The 13796-nt window shown below is 39.8% G+C and overlaps 1 protein-coding gene across 1 annotated transcript; it reads left to right on the top strand.

Moving 5' to 3' along the window:
• Nucleotides 1-1107: 1107 nt before the first annotated feature.
• On the top strand, nt 1108-3647 carry nr0b1 (nuclear receptor subfamily 0, group B, member 1). Its single transcript, XM_047369793.1, has 2 exons — nt 1108-2979; nt 3108-3647. Exons 1-2 carry the CDS (start codon nt 2334-2336, stop codon nt 3347-3349), a joined length of 888 nt encoding a protein of 295 aa, XP_047225749.1. The 5' UTR covers nt 1108-2333; the 3' UTR covers nt 3350-3647.
• Nucleotides 3648-13796: the final 10149 nt, after the last annotated feature.

Genomic DNA, 13796 nt, shown 5'->3' with positions numbered 1-13796 from the left:
TAGAAAAAGCGAATTGGAATTTCTGCTCATTCCGTCTGTTGACTATGGGTCAAATAAATGTGCTTCTTTTCTCATCTATGTAAATGACCTTTTTAAATTTTACACTCTCATCTAAATGTTCCACTCCTGAGGCTCCATGGTCTTATTTTCTTACATTTAAAAAAAGAAAACTGGTGCAAATGTTGATTGTCTTAAATCTTAGTCAAATAGTAAGATCCTGAAAACATATTTATTTATTTAAATTATGCAGAGAACTTTCCAGACATCTGATTAAAACTGAATCTCTAAATATGTTCCTTCTTTCCTGAACGTGTTCTGTTTTACTTCCATCTTTCCAGCTCTTCCTTCTACTTATAAAGAAACTATTTTTTTGGCCTGCCAAAACTAATAAATAAAAGATTTTACAAAACAGTCTGTTGTTCTGCATTGAGCATGTTGGTCTTTAGTACAGTCTTTGCTATTAAACACTTTCTGTAGAGAAAAAGGTGTTAACTTGTGGTGCTTAAAATATAACATTGAGCTTCATCCTGCACCTTTCTCGGACTCTGATCTTTTGTCTTTTTATCACTGCTAATACTACAATCATTATTAACTGTATACATTGGGCATGTATGCATTACCTTGAGTAAAACTGTATCTTTATTTAATGAATTTACATATATTATAATACATGTAATATAATAATACATTTAATTACATATTATATGTAATATTCAGTCAAATAAAACTGTTAACTAATTAATGAGACACCAGTGATTCATTGCTATGAGTTATTTCTTAAAACTGCAGCTTCAAACAACCTAGAGCTGTATGTTTAGAATTAGCAAAGAAAAAAAGAAAGAGAAGAGGGAGGCTTACTTTTGCATTTCCTACGGTGTCTCACTGACACCAGCTGGGTTATATTTTCAAGATTTATTGAGCAACACATTTTTCTGTCTACAGAACTGGCTGACTGCAGCAATGAGATGCAATGTGGTGATCTGAATGACCTTTTAATGTGTTACTACTACACACTAAAGGATTAAATACTTTTTTGACTGAACTATAAGGACCAGATATTTTCACATCATGATGCAAATCCAGCTAGAAGCTCACAGAGAGGGTGAACTTTACCTGTAGCTCAGGTGAAAGTCCCTCTACTCTCTGTTCCTCATCATGACCCTGATGATGCTCATTAGAGTGAACCTCCACCTCATGTCTTGCTGGGTGAATAAGTGATTAGCTGTAACCTAATTTACAATTATCCCATTTTGAGTCAGCATTCAGGTTTTACTGCTAACCTTAATCTGGGTTATGCGCACAGAAACACCTGTTCCTGTGCGCACACACACACCAGCCTCCCGCTCTCCTGTTGGCTCTGCGGCTGCTCTGAAATGAGTCCTCTGTTATAGCCCTGTCCGAGGGGCTCAGTGTAACTTTTCGGGAAATGAACGAGGCAAACCGATGGCCCTGGACCGAACAGCCATTCTGGACTTCTCCAGAATGGACAAATAGCCATTCCGCCCCTGTCTGTGCGAGTAGTTGCGCATCCGCGGTGACCCATGCGCGAATAACAATTTTTCTTTTGGCACATTGTCAGGTTAGATTGAGTGGGCAGTAATTATAAGGAATACAATCGAAACAAATCTGATTGTTTTTAAATAAAAACGTAGACTCTAATGTCATTAGTGCATTTTGTTTGGCAGACATGCACCTCTAAATGTTTTCTTTCGTGGGAAAGAGGCCTATTCAGAAACCATCCAGGGTTTCAGCCCCGGAGGCCCACGTCTGCTTAAGACAGCCGTGAAAAGATTTTTTCTCTATATATTTTGTTCAGTCTTTGTCCGTGCTTTTTCCTTTACTTCCACCGTTATTAAAAAGCCCTGTTAAAACATGTCTAATAACCTTTTTTTTTCTGTTAAAATGGAAGCTATGACCTGTGCCAGAAGGCTCAGATTTTGAGGTCACATTTTATTTATGAGCTTCTCCTTCCTTGAACTCTGAGCATAGAGATAAAAATTAAATTCGGTAAAAGTAATTTATGTTTTTTTTACGAAAAAAGGAATTTTTTTTTTTAAACTTTTTTTATTTTTGCACTTCTGACAGCGCTGTGCACGCTTTAGAGAGGGAGAGAGAGAGGGAAAAGAGGAGGTGAAAGAGGAGGTGCATAAGACGGTGGAGGTGGAATATGCAGTAACTGAACAATCTCTCAAAGTGCGGGGACAGACGGGAGCTAATATAAACAGGCTGTCCTTCACTCGGGGCTATCAGGGAGTAAGGAAGCAGTTACATCTGTCACTGACCCTCGGCGCTTGAAAGAGGCAGCTGCAGCCCATGTAGAGCGGCCAGCGGTCATGGCCACGCTGGAGGGCTGTCGCTGTCAGAGTGCCAGCGCCCGAAACAACAACAGTATTCTCTACAGCATTCTGAAGAGCGATAGCCTGGTGACCGCCGAGGAGCCACAACACCATCAACAGCTGCATTCCCAACATCAAACCCTACAGCATCTGCTCCTGAAGGGCTCCTCTGCCACCTCCGTCCCAGGCTCACTGCAGGAGCTCCGGCAGCAGGCATGCTCCTGCGGCTCGACGCGCCGCCGGGGCGTGCTGCGCTCCCCGCAGGAGACTTGCAAAGCTGCGTCGGCGGTGCTGGTGAAGACGCTGCACTTTGTGAAAAACGTCCCCTGCTTCTGCGAGTTGCCGGAGGGTGACCAGCTGATGCTGATCCGGAGCGGCTGGGCCCCTCTGCTGGTGCTGGGGCTGGCGCAGGACAGGGTGGACTTTGAGACGACGGAGACCGTGGAGCCCAGCATGCTGCAGCGCATCCTCACCGGTGTGCCGGAGCGGCAGAGCGAGGTCCGGGCCGTTCAGAACAGGGCAGCAGTCGGGGTGTCCGTGGTGGATATCGAAACGATCAAAGCCTTTCTGAAAAAGTGCTGGAGTGTGGATATCAGCACGAAGGAGTACGCGTATCTGAAGGGAGCTGTGCTCTTTAATCCTGGTAAATCAGACCTTTCATCAGACTGTAATAGTAGAATAAAACTGAAACTCGTTTGATCAGGACATTGATGTGACCGACATGCATCGATCTGTGTTTAAGAACTAAACTTTTCTCTCTTCTCCTCTCAGATCTGGAAGGTCTGCGTTGCCTCCACTACATCCAGGCGCTGCGTCGGGAGGCGCACCAGGCTTTGAACGAGCACGTCCGGCTGATCCACCGCGAGGACTCGACGCGCTTTGCCAAGCTGCTCATCGCCCTGTCCATGCTGCGGGCCATCAGCCCGCTGGTGGTCGCACAGCTCTTCTTCAGACCCGTCATCGGGGCGGTTAACATCGAGGAGGTGCTCATGGAGATGTTCTACGGAAAGTAGGGCACTCGCGGCTACAGAGCAGGAATGAATCCAGGCTCAAAAAGGCTCTGAACTTGTATTGTGTGGGAGGTGAAACTGATATGGACCTGTAACAAGCAAGAAAGAGTGTGCGTGTGTGTGTGTGTGTGTGTGTGTGTGTGTGTGTGCGCACGCATGTGATAATGATAGCGACAGAGAATGTGGGTGGGAAGATATGTTATGACAGAGGAAATCTTAAAGCAGCTGCTGGAATTCTTAACTTATTTGTTTTTATAAAGACTATTTTTCTAAAATAACAATAAACACATTATCAAATTACCATGTGTGCGTGACTTTCTCATCTTTTATCACTGACACACTTTGAACTGGAGAAAGTGTGCCAGACAGTCTTAAGTAGGACATAACGTCACGTAAGTGTGTAGTGGTTAAAAGTATGACACCACACTGAACAATCTGAGTCACAATGTTTCATGTCAGCTTTAGGTCACAGGTGATTGATCAAGGAATGTCACTCATAAACTACAGACTGGCCGAATTGCTCATTGGACCAGAAAACATGTTGGGTGAAATGTCATGTTAGGCCACTAGAGGGCGGAAGTGTACCACATACAGCTTGGTTCCCATACACACTTAGACATGAACCCAAAGAAAAAAATGTGTGGAGTCTGTACTGTTTCCTTACTGTCATTGGAAACGTACACCTGTGCTAGGTAGAAAAAAGTAGCAGTTCAGACACATAAATTCAGGATCCACTCATTTTATCACAACCTGTGTTGTAAACATTAATGTATGAATGTTGACCGTGGATAACAGGATGAGGGCTACCTGCAGTCACAATGCAACATTTTAATATGTTACAGTCCCTAAGAATGCAAGTCAACCCCTGTTTTTCTGCACTTTTATTATTGCACACTGTTAAAAAAAATAGATGACTGCAACCTGCTGGGCTTTACAGGATTTTCCCTTCCTGTTAAATAAGAAAATAGAAAAAAACTGACCAGAAGGGCCATGTTACACCCTGAATCCAAACAAGAGGGATAGATAGATTTAAACCTATATGTTTACATTAGTAAAAATGATTATTTAAATTAGAGGGTTAAAATAAAATTAAATATCAGCTCAGAACTGGTAATTTCACTTCAGTGATATTGTACATGTGTTGTTTGGCTAGCATAATAGCTGCCACTAAATAATAACAAAATACAGCACCCTGCACTTTTACTGGCACTCCTGGAAAAGAAGCATAAAACTCCTTAATATTTTATTTCTAAAACCTAAGCAGACCTTTAGTTTGTGTACATTTATTCGGTAGGGGGTAAAAAAAACATTAAGGAAAATTTTGCTTTTACAAAATCACCAGTACCACAGTTAGTAGCAGCTCTCCTCATTACTTTGAAATAAACATAACTGAGGCATGTAGTAAATTTATACATTGTTTTTTTTAGTTGATTAAAGTGTCTGAGAACTTAACAATAATAAACCACGACTTTGTGTTTTCCTATAATGTCACACAGGAGCATATTTTGCTTAACCACTCAATTTAATATATTTTAAAAAAAACCCTTCTGTTCAGGTAAGACAGTAGCATAATGTCACACTGAAAAATGAATAAAAATCTGACCTTTATTGTAAGTTCCTTTATTCTTTGCAGAAAAAGAAAAACGCATATTAAGGAGTAATTATATTTGATTTATTCACCAGTGCCACACTTAGTGGCCCCCAGAACTAGGCACCAGATATCTGTGACTCTGTGTGGATAAAGGCGTATAGACGATGCATGGATATTACCATAAATTATACTTTTTTTTGGTTTTAGTTTAATCAGTGTGTCTAAGAAATTTTATTTAGTAATCTAGGATTTTGTGTCTTTCTTGGGTAACAACATGACAGGACACATATATTTCTCTGAGCCATTCTTCTAACTAGGAAAGTGAGGAGAACATTTATTTTTGGAATGCTCTTGTTAGTTAGGAAATGGCTACAAAAAAACAAAAAACAAAAAATGTTTGTCCAACTCATCCAAATCTACAGTTAGAACAATAATTAAGTTTAAAACAACTGCAACTGTGACAAACAAGACTAGATGAGGAGCCGTATTTGTCTGGCCTCCATGGACAGTGAACAGGAGGGCTCCAAACCTCACTGAGAACTTCAGCAGAGAGCAATCTTGGGGTCAACAAGACTCCAGCTATTAGATGCTATCTGTGATGACTGAATGCATTATGCTGGTGTCCACTAGATGGCAAACCCGAGTTTATGTGAATGCATAATGTGATGTATAGACAATAGAGTAAAAGACTTGAGATACCTGTAAAGTGATTTGTTTGGACACACCCTGAGCAGAGCTACCTTAATAAAAGTGACTGAGTAGCTGATGACGACTGGTTCTTGTCAAACATAACACTATCTATATGAAACCAGATTGATTTGGTGGTATTCCTGGAAAAATAATTTTCTGTCCTACTATCACAAATGGGAATGTGTAAAGTTTGCTAAATACTGTTTTGACTCATTGGCGAAATAAGCCTGAGCTTTTCAGGAACAAATACCCTAGGTAGGTTTGGTTGGTTTGGTGTTAAATGAATGGGGGAATCTGTAGAAAGGTACCTTGTGCTCACTGTTGAGTTTGTACGGGGATCTGTGGTGCTGTGGGCCTGGTTCTTCTCCAAAGGTGCTGGGAACCTTGTTAGAGTGCATGGTTTAATGAACTCTTTAAACAATCAGGATATTTTTGAATGAAAACCTGATGGCCTCTGCCATAAAACTGAAAGTAGGTTGTCATTTAGTCTTTCAACAGGAGACTGATAAATCAACAGGGAAAGAGTTAACTAAATGCAAAATTAACCTTCTACTATGGCCGTCTCAGCTCCCAGATGGAAACTCTGTAGAAAACCTACATTGAGCTGAAGAGAGGAGGGCATAGGAACGGACTCTGGATTGTCTACAGAGATTGTCCAAAAGATGAATGGTCTCTCCCTCCAAATTCTTCAACCTTGTGACATGTTAAAGGAGATTACTAAATGCTATCCTACTGACAACATGGAGAATGACAGAGTATTGACAGGAGTGCCAATGAATGTGATATTATTTCTTATTGTGAGGCATCATTCTCATGGAATGACTCAAACTAGATACTCAAAACTGAAATACTCAAATGATTTAACGTTAAGCTAAGAGATAAGAGTGAGCTTATTCTACTGATACACACACGTAATTTATCTTAAGGCTTTCGTGCATCTTTATCAGGCGTGCCAATAACTGATGAGGGTGGCGTATAGTCTTGGTCAGAGTTTAATAGAACTGCCAGCAGTGTGAAAGGGCTACCTAAAAGATGAATTAATCTTAATTTGGTATAACATTCAAGACAATACATGGTACAGGTTATGTGCTAAAATGTGAACACCTCAAATGAGTTTTACTGTATTTATTCATTTTTATTTGGAGCAAAACCAAAAAGAGCATTGTTAACACTGCTTGATTACAGTCCTGTTAAGGACTCAAAGGTTTATCTTTGTGTCTGCCATAAACTCTGATCATTTAAACATTTGAATCAATAAAGCAGGTGGTCAGAAGATTTCACTACAGTTTTTCATTGAGATGTTTCTTCAGCCATTTATACAGTGAGTCTTAATGGAAGTAAGAGTAACAGGAATGGCAGAGATGAGTTCTGGAGAAATTCTTGTCTTTATGCTGCAAAGGCAAACAAAAACTCAACAAGTCTCTTTCTGTCTAATGCCCTTAGAAAGAAGGTTGTTACGCTAGAATGTAACAAATAGCGTTGAACAGTGGAGTTTATAGATTAATATTGTTGCCTCTCACAGTGAACAAAGTGAGACATTTTAAAATCTGTTGGTTTAAATTGCCTTTTTTATTTTAGCACATTCTCCAGTTAATTTGAATTGGATTAATTCGGAAGTATTAGATAGCAGAAAATGGAAAGACTCTAAGACTTCTCGGATCGTACTTTTGAGGTGGCTCTTTGGTAATCGAAGGCTCCTTCTGCCACAGCAACTAAATAAAGAGAAGAAAGTGCGAAATAGACAGAGAAAAAAACAGATGTCGTGCACTATCTGTGGTCTACACAAAGTAAAAGAAAATTTTCTATCTAGGTCAGAGAACCAACACACCATAAAATGGCCTCTTCTCTCGAGGTCAACCTCAAGAGAGAAAGCATTTAGATCAGAGCCAACTCAACAGCAGCAATAGAGGGGTTAGCAAGTGCAACACAGGAGTATCTGTTGTACTCTATGTATGTGTTTTTTTTTTTTTTTACAGTGTATTCATGTATATGTTTGTATGTATGTGTAAAATAACATAATGGAACTTGTAACTTCACAATGAATATATTTTGACATAAGTGAAAGATTATTGTTCAATGTTTAAAAACGAGTATTATGCCTAATGGCTACCGACAGATCCATCAACATGATGAGACAAGGGCACTTGTGATTTTCAGTTACTGGGGTAAATTCTTATAGGTTTATACTTATTCCTAACCTTTCAAACATAACATTGAGCCATTATACTGTGAAAAGTGTGAAATCTCTTTATATGCATGGTATAACATGCCGTGGATTTTAGGTAGTTTTTTCCTGACTGATAACTTTGTGCAATGTGCTCATTTTGATTATTTGTACCCTTTCTGTAAGCAATGGCTTTAGCTGAGGGATGCAAATCAGCACATGTCAAGAAAAGATGAGAAATCATAAAGGAATTGAATCAAAAGTGGCTTCAGCAAAATCTTAGTTTAAAGGTGTGCATGCTTATGCAACAAGATTATTGTATTAATTGTTTTACATGTTCCACAACAAATTGATGTTTTTGTTTCTTTAGTTGCTTGATTTGTCTTTTTATACTGTAGTAAAGAAAATGAGAAATTATTTATTATTGTCAAATGTTTTGCACTACAACTAGTCAGTTTGTGTGTACATTTCAGAAATCCACAGGATGTTATTTAAACTAATCTCTGATAGTGTTTCATTTTGAAGTTTTACAGAAATCCATGCAGTTTTTAAGTCAGAAATTATGTACTCCCATTGTAGACCTTTACTAGTTTGTACTCCTATTTCTTACAGAAGCTGTCAGGTTTCCGAACACGGATGTGTTAGCAAAACAAAATAAAGAAATGTAAAGTTTATACAACAGAATTGCCTGCATAGGTTTCATTTTGTCTTTGCATCTACTGCTCTTCAAACAGATATTTGCAACTGCAGACCAGGGTTTAAAGCATCCTTTCAGAGCAGCAGGAATGTAGTCCTTGTGTTTTACTCCTTCTCATAGAGGAGCACGCTCAATCAAAACTGAATGCAACCTTGAAAGCAAGGAAAGTGATGTCGGTGATAAACAGGAGTTTACGTTCTGTTTGAAGTTCATGTGAGACCTCCACTGATAACTCTCACATACCTCCTGGTGGTCCGACAAGGCGTTGCAGGATAGCAGAGAAGAAGAAAAGCGTTGCACAAACCTGCAACATATTCACACACAGACAGAAACACACAGGCACTTGCACATATGCTGCCGTCTGCTTCGCTTTGATTATATTCTTGTTCATATCTATCCTCTTTGCATGTTTCTTCTCAATGGGCCTTATATTATCAGCAATTAAGCCCTTAATTGCTCTGGGTAATAAAAAGTCTATTAATCTTGTGACAGCTTATAAAGCTCCAGATGTCTGGCAGAAAGTGACAAACTGGCAACAGTCACCACCCTGTCTTGGTCTTGACAATATTTACATGTTTTGTGTACAGACCTCCTATGTTAAAATAAACAGTTTATTCTAGATTTTTAGCATTGATTTTTTGTGTATCTGCACAGTTCAAAGTCTGTTCTTAACTGACAAACTCTACCTTTAAACCCAGTTTTCCTATCCATGTATTTCACTCTGTTTTCCTCTTTTTTCCCTCTGACCCAGTTATTTCTTCTTTATTTCTGCCTTCTCCTGGGGTTGGCAGACATCAGTAAATCTGTTTTCAGTCTGTTCCTTTTTCAGTTTTCAAATACAAATGCTCATTGTAGTTGCTGCTTACTCCCAGGGGATGGCACTGCTTGGCTGCACTTAACTCGTCAGGTTTGAGCTGCCAACCACCATAACGTTTTGAGTTAAACCTTTAAGGCAAATATTTTCTTAAATCAGCACATTTTCTCTGGGTTTGTATGTTATAGCTTTGGCTAGAGAGCATGATAGATGTTTAAAGGCACCAACAAGCGACAGAAAAAAACTTCATCCTGTGTCATTGTTTTTTGAAACGTCTCATTTGAGCCTGTATTTAGGTTGTTAATGATAATTATATTAGTTTTCATATCCAAAATCAAAAGAGTAAAAGACAGGAGGAAAGAACAAGACAGCTGAAAGTTGTTGAAGACCGATTTTGTCAAGGAAAAAGAACACAATGCCCACTCAAAACACAATCAGTGATAGCAAAGTCTCCCCCTTTGAGGTCATAATAAGATTTATTTGGCCATTTGTCCAATTAAGAGAAATTTATTATAATTGTTTGTGAGTTATTATTGACTTAAAAAACCAGCACCACTCCCAGAGATTTAAAAATTCTCTATGGCAGATCCAGTCTGCCTGTAATTCTTCACAATGAGGAATAACTGCCTGTGAAAGGAAATATAATTAAATATAGAAATTTCTGGCGGCATTTTGGAAAATATTTTAATATCTGCTCCATCTCCGACATGCAACTCAAACCGTACAATTCCACCTTGTTCTCAACAACAAAGTTATGCTCACGAGGCAAACTTGGCAGAAAGTGTTGAAAAGATGATTGGACGAGGGGAAGAGCAGACCCGTCTCTGATTGGACCGTTATGGAGGAATAACCAGGCAGAGCGGAGGCGGTGAAGGTGAGTCTTCCATGTTGAAATTTCGTTAAAACTCTATTTGTTAATGTTTTCACTTGTCTGAATTTAATTGATTCTTTCATTCTTAGACACTTAAAATCAATTTTGTCTTTGTCCTGGTAAATGGACTGCACTTATAGACCATATTTCTAGTCTTACCTAAGGACAACATGTGTCAGAAGTAAGAACCAATTGAATAACACCCTCTTGATTGTCACATATATTTTTTTATCATCTCATCTCTCTCCTTAGGTATATAGTGCCGTTTTGTTATATACACTGCTAAAAAAATAAAGGGAACACTCAAATAAAACATCCTAGATCTGAATGAATGAAATATTGTCATTGAATACTTTGTTCTGTACAAAGTTGAATGTGTTGACAACAAAATCACACAAAAATCATCAATGGAAATCAAATTTATTAACCAACGGAGGCCTGGATTTGGAGCCACACACAAAATTAAAGTGGAAAAACACACTACAGGCTGATCCAACTTTGATGTAATGTCCTTAAAACAAGTCAAAATGAGGCTCAGTATTGTGTGTGGCCTCCACGTGCCTGTATGACCTCCCTACAACGCCTGGACATACTCCTGATGAGACGGTGGATGGTCTCCTGAGGGATCTCCTCCCAGACCTGGACTAAAGCATCCGCCAACTCCTGGACAGTCTGTGGTGCAACGTGACGTTGGTGGATGGAGCGAGACATGATGTCCCAGATGTGCTCAATCGGATTCAGGTCTGAGGAACGGGCGGGCCAGTCCATAGCTTCAATGTCTTCATCTTGCAGGAACTGCTGACACACTCCAGCCACATGAGGTCTAGCATTGTCCTGCATTAGGAGGAACACAGGGCCAACCGCACCAGAATATGGTCTCACAAGGGGTCTGAGGATCTCATCTCGGTACCTAATGGCAGTCAGGCTACCTCTGGCGAGCACATGGAGGGCCATGCGACCCTCCAAAGAAATGCCACCCCACACCATTACTGACCCACTGTCAAACCGGTCATGCTGAAGGATGTTGCAGGCAGCAGATCGCTCTCCACGGTGTCTCCAGACTCTGTCACGTCTGTCACATGTGCTCAGTGTGAACCTGCTTTCATCTATGAAGAGCACAGGGCGCCAGTGGAGAATTTGCCAATCCTGGTGTTCTCTGGTAAATGCCAAGCATCCTGCACGGTGTTGGGCTGTGAGCACAACCCCCATTTGTGGACGTCGGGCCCTCATACCATCCTCATGGAGTCGGTTTCTAACCGTTTGTGCAGACACATGCACATTTGTGGCCTGCTGGAGGTCATTTTTCAGGGCTCTGGCAGTGCTCCTCCTGTTCCTCCTTGCACAAAGGCGGAGGTAGCGGTTCTGCTGCTGGGTTGTTGCCCTCCTACGACCTCCTCCATGTTTCCTGGTAGCGCCTCCAGGCTCTGGACACTACGCTGACAGACACAGCAAACCTTCTTGCCACACCTAGCATTGATGTGCCATCCTGGATGAGCTGCACTACCTGAGCCACTAGTGTGGGTTGTAGAGTCCGTCTCATGCTACCACGAGTGTGAAAGCACCACCAACATTCAAAAGTGACCAAAACATCATCCAGAAAGCATCAGTACTGAGAAGTGGTCTGTGGTCCCCACCTGCAGAACCACTCCTTTATTGAGTGAGTCTTGCTAATCACCAAAGATTTCCCCCTGTTGTCTATTTCATTTACACAACAACATGTGAAATTGATTGTTAATCAGTGTTGCTTCCTAAGTGGACAGTTTGATTTCACAGGAGTTTGATTTACTTGGAGTTATATTGTGTTGTTCAAGTGTTCCCTTTATTTTTTTGAGCAGTGTATTTGCTATCCTTTTAATCATACTTGTATGTCATGTATTGTTTTCTATCCTGTTTTTTTTTGTCTTTCACTGAGATTTAATTTCTACTTCTGATACCAAAGGGCTTTTGCATCTTGAGCTGTCTTTGGCTCTGGCTGGTAGGCCTGCAAATGTGGCAATTAGATCAGCATCTTTTAGATTCCTGTCATGATACCCATCAGCAGCCCTTTTATATAACAGGGATTTTGGCTTGTCAGGGAAGCGAATAGTATTGGAGAGGAAAACAATGATTCAAACCCGCAAGGAGTCTCGTTCAGCCACTACTATGAGCGTGACCAGGACTGAAACTAAAGCAGATTAAAACCTAGTTCAGAGTGATAGAATTCAGTTCTGTTTTTATTAGAGAAGTTCAGGTCAAGATTTGTTTTTCTTCTCAAAACGAATCCAAGTAATGGCTGATACTGCGATACAACTCAAATTGATTTTGTCTCTCACTTAAGCTACTCACTGATGATGTTCAGAATGCTCCAGTATCTCCTGTTGTTCTTAACTGTGAAAGATATTTTGTCCCAACACAATAGGAGTATGTGCAGAATAGCCTTAATATGCAGCTTCAACATTGGGTTAACTAAGAAAAGCTGTTACAATGTTTTAAAAACAGGTCCCATGACAGACTTATAGCTTTATCACGTACTTCTAAAGATATCTCTTTGTCATGACCTTTTTCATGCAGAGCAGTTAGACTGAATGCTAATGCTAATGCTTTCACTCTGTATTTATCTGACTTATTAATAATTTGCCTTGTAACATTTTTTAGCTTGATTTCAGTTGATTGTGTATTGAAAAACGTACAATGTTGTGCTCCTGTTTTTATTGGAATTTTATGTGACAGAAAACACAAAGTGGAATACAATTGTGAAATGGAACGAAAATTATACACGATTTACAAAATTTTTTACAAATAAAAAACTGAAAAGTGTGGTGTGCAAATCTATTCAGCCCCCTTTACTCTGAGTGCAACCAATTATCTTTAGAAGTTGCCTGATGATTGCTAATGACTACATATAGTCCACCTGTGTGTAATCTAATCTCAGTACAAATACAGCTGCTCTGTGACGGCCTCAGATATTAGTTAAAAGAATATTGGGGAGCAAACAGCATCATGAAGTCCAAGGAACACACCAGTCAGGTCAGGTATAAAATTGTGGAGAAGTTTAAAGCAGGTTTAGGCTATACAAAGACTTCCCAAGCTTTGAACATCTCACGGAGCACTGTTCAATCTATCATCCGGAAATGGAAATAGTATGTCACAACTGTAAACCTACCAAGACAAGGTCATCCACCTTAACTTACAGGCCGAACAAGGAGAGCACTGATCAGAGATGCAACCGAGAGGCCCATTGTGACTCTGGACGAATTGCAGAGATCCACAGCTCAGGTGGGGGAACCTAAAATATCCTAAAATACTTGCAACTGTAATTGCAGCAAGACGTGGTTCCACGAAGTATTGACTCAGGGGCGCTGAATACTTTTGCACAATGTCCTTTACAGTTTTTATTCATAAAAAATATGAAATAATGTAGAATTTTCCTTCCACTTCACAATTGTATACCAGTATGTGTTGGTCTGTCACATAAAATTCCAATCAAATATATTTATGTTTGTGGTTGTAATGTGAGAATATGTGGAAACGTTCAAGGGTTATAAATACTTTTACATGCCACTGTGTATATATCTATATATATATATCTATGTCTATATAGATATAGATATATATACTTATATATATTTATATATTTTATATAT

The sequence above is a fragment of the Girardinichthys multiradiatus genome, chromosome 7, assembly GCF_021462225.1.
Source record: "Girardinichthys multiradiatus isolate DD_20200921_A chromosome 7, DD_fGirMul_XY1, whole genome shotgun sequence".
Lineage (NCBI taxonomy): Eukaryota > Metazoa > Chordata > Actinopteri > Cyprinodontiformes > Goodeidae > Girardinichthys > Girardinichthys multiradiatus.
The sequence above is the reverse complement of the archived record's forward strand: the minus strand, read 5'-3'. Positions and strand labels throughout refer to the sequence as shown.

What these genes read in the sequence shown, in the direction of transcription:
- nr0b1 (XM_047369793.1), top strand. Translation starts at nt 2,334, where the DNA reads ATGGCCACGCTGGAGGGCTGTCGCTGTCAGAGTGCCAGCGCCCGAAAC. An exon ending in AGCTGTGCTCTTTAATCCTG is followed by an intron (nt 2,980 to 3,107) that starts GTAAATCAGACC and finishes TTCTCCTCTCAG; the next exon opens with ATCTGGAAGGTCTGCGTTGC.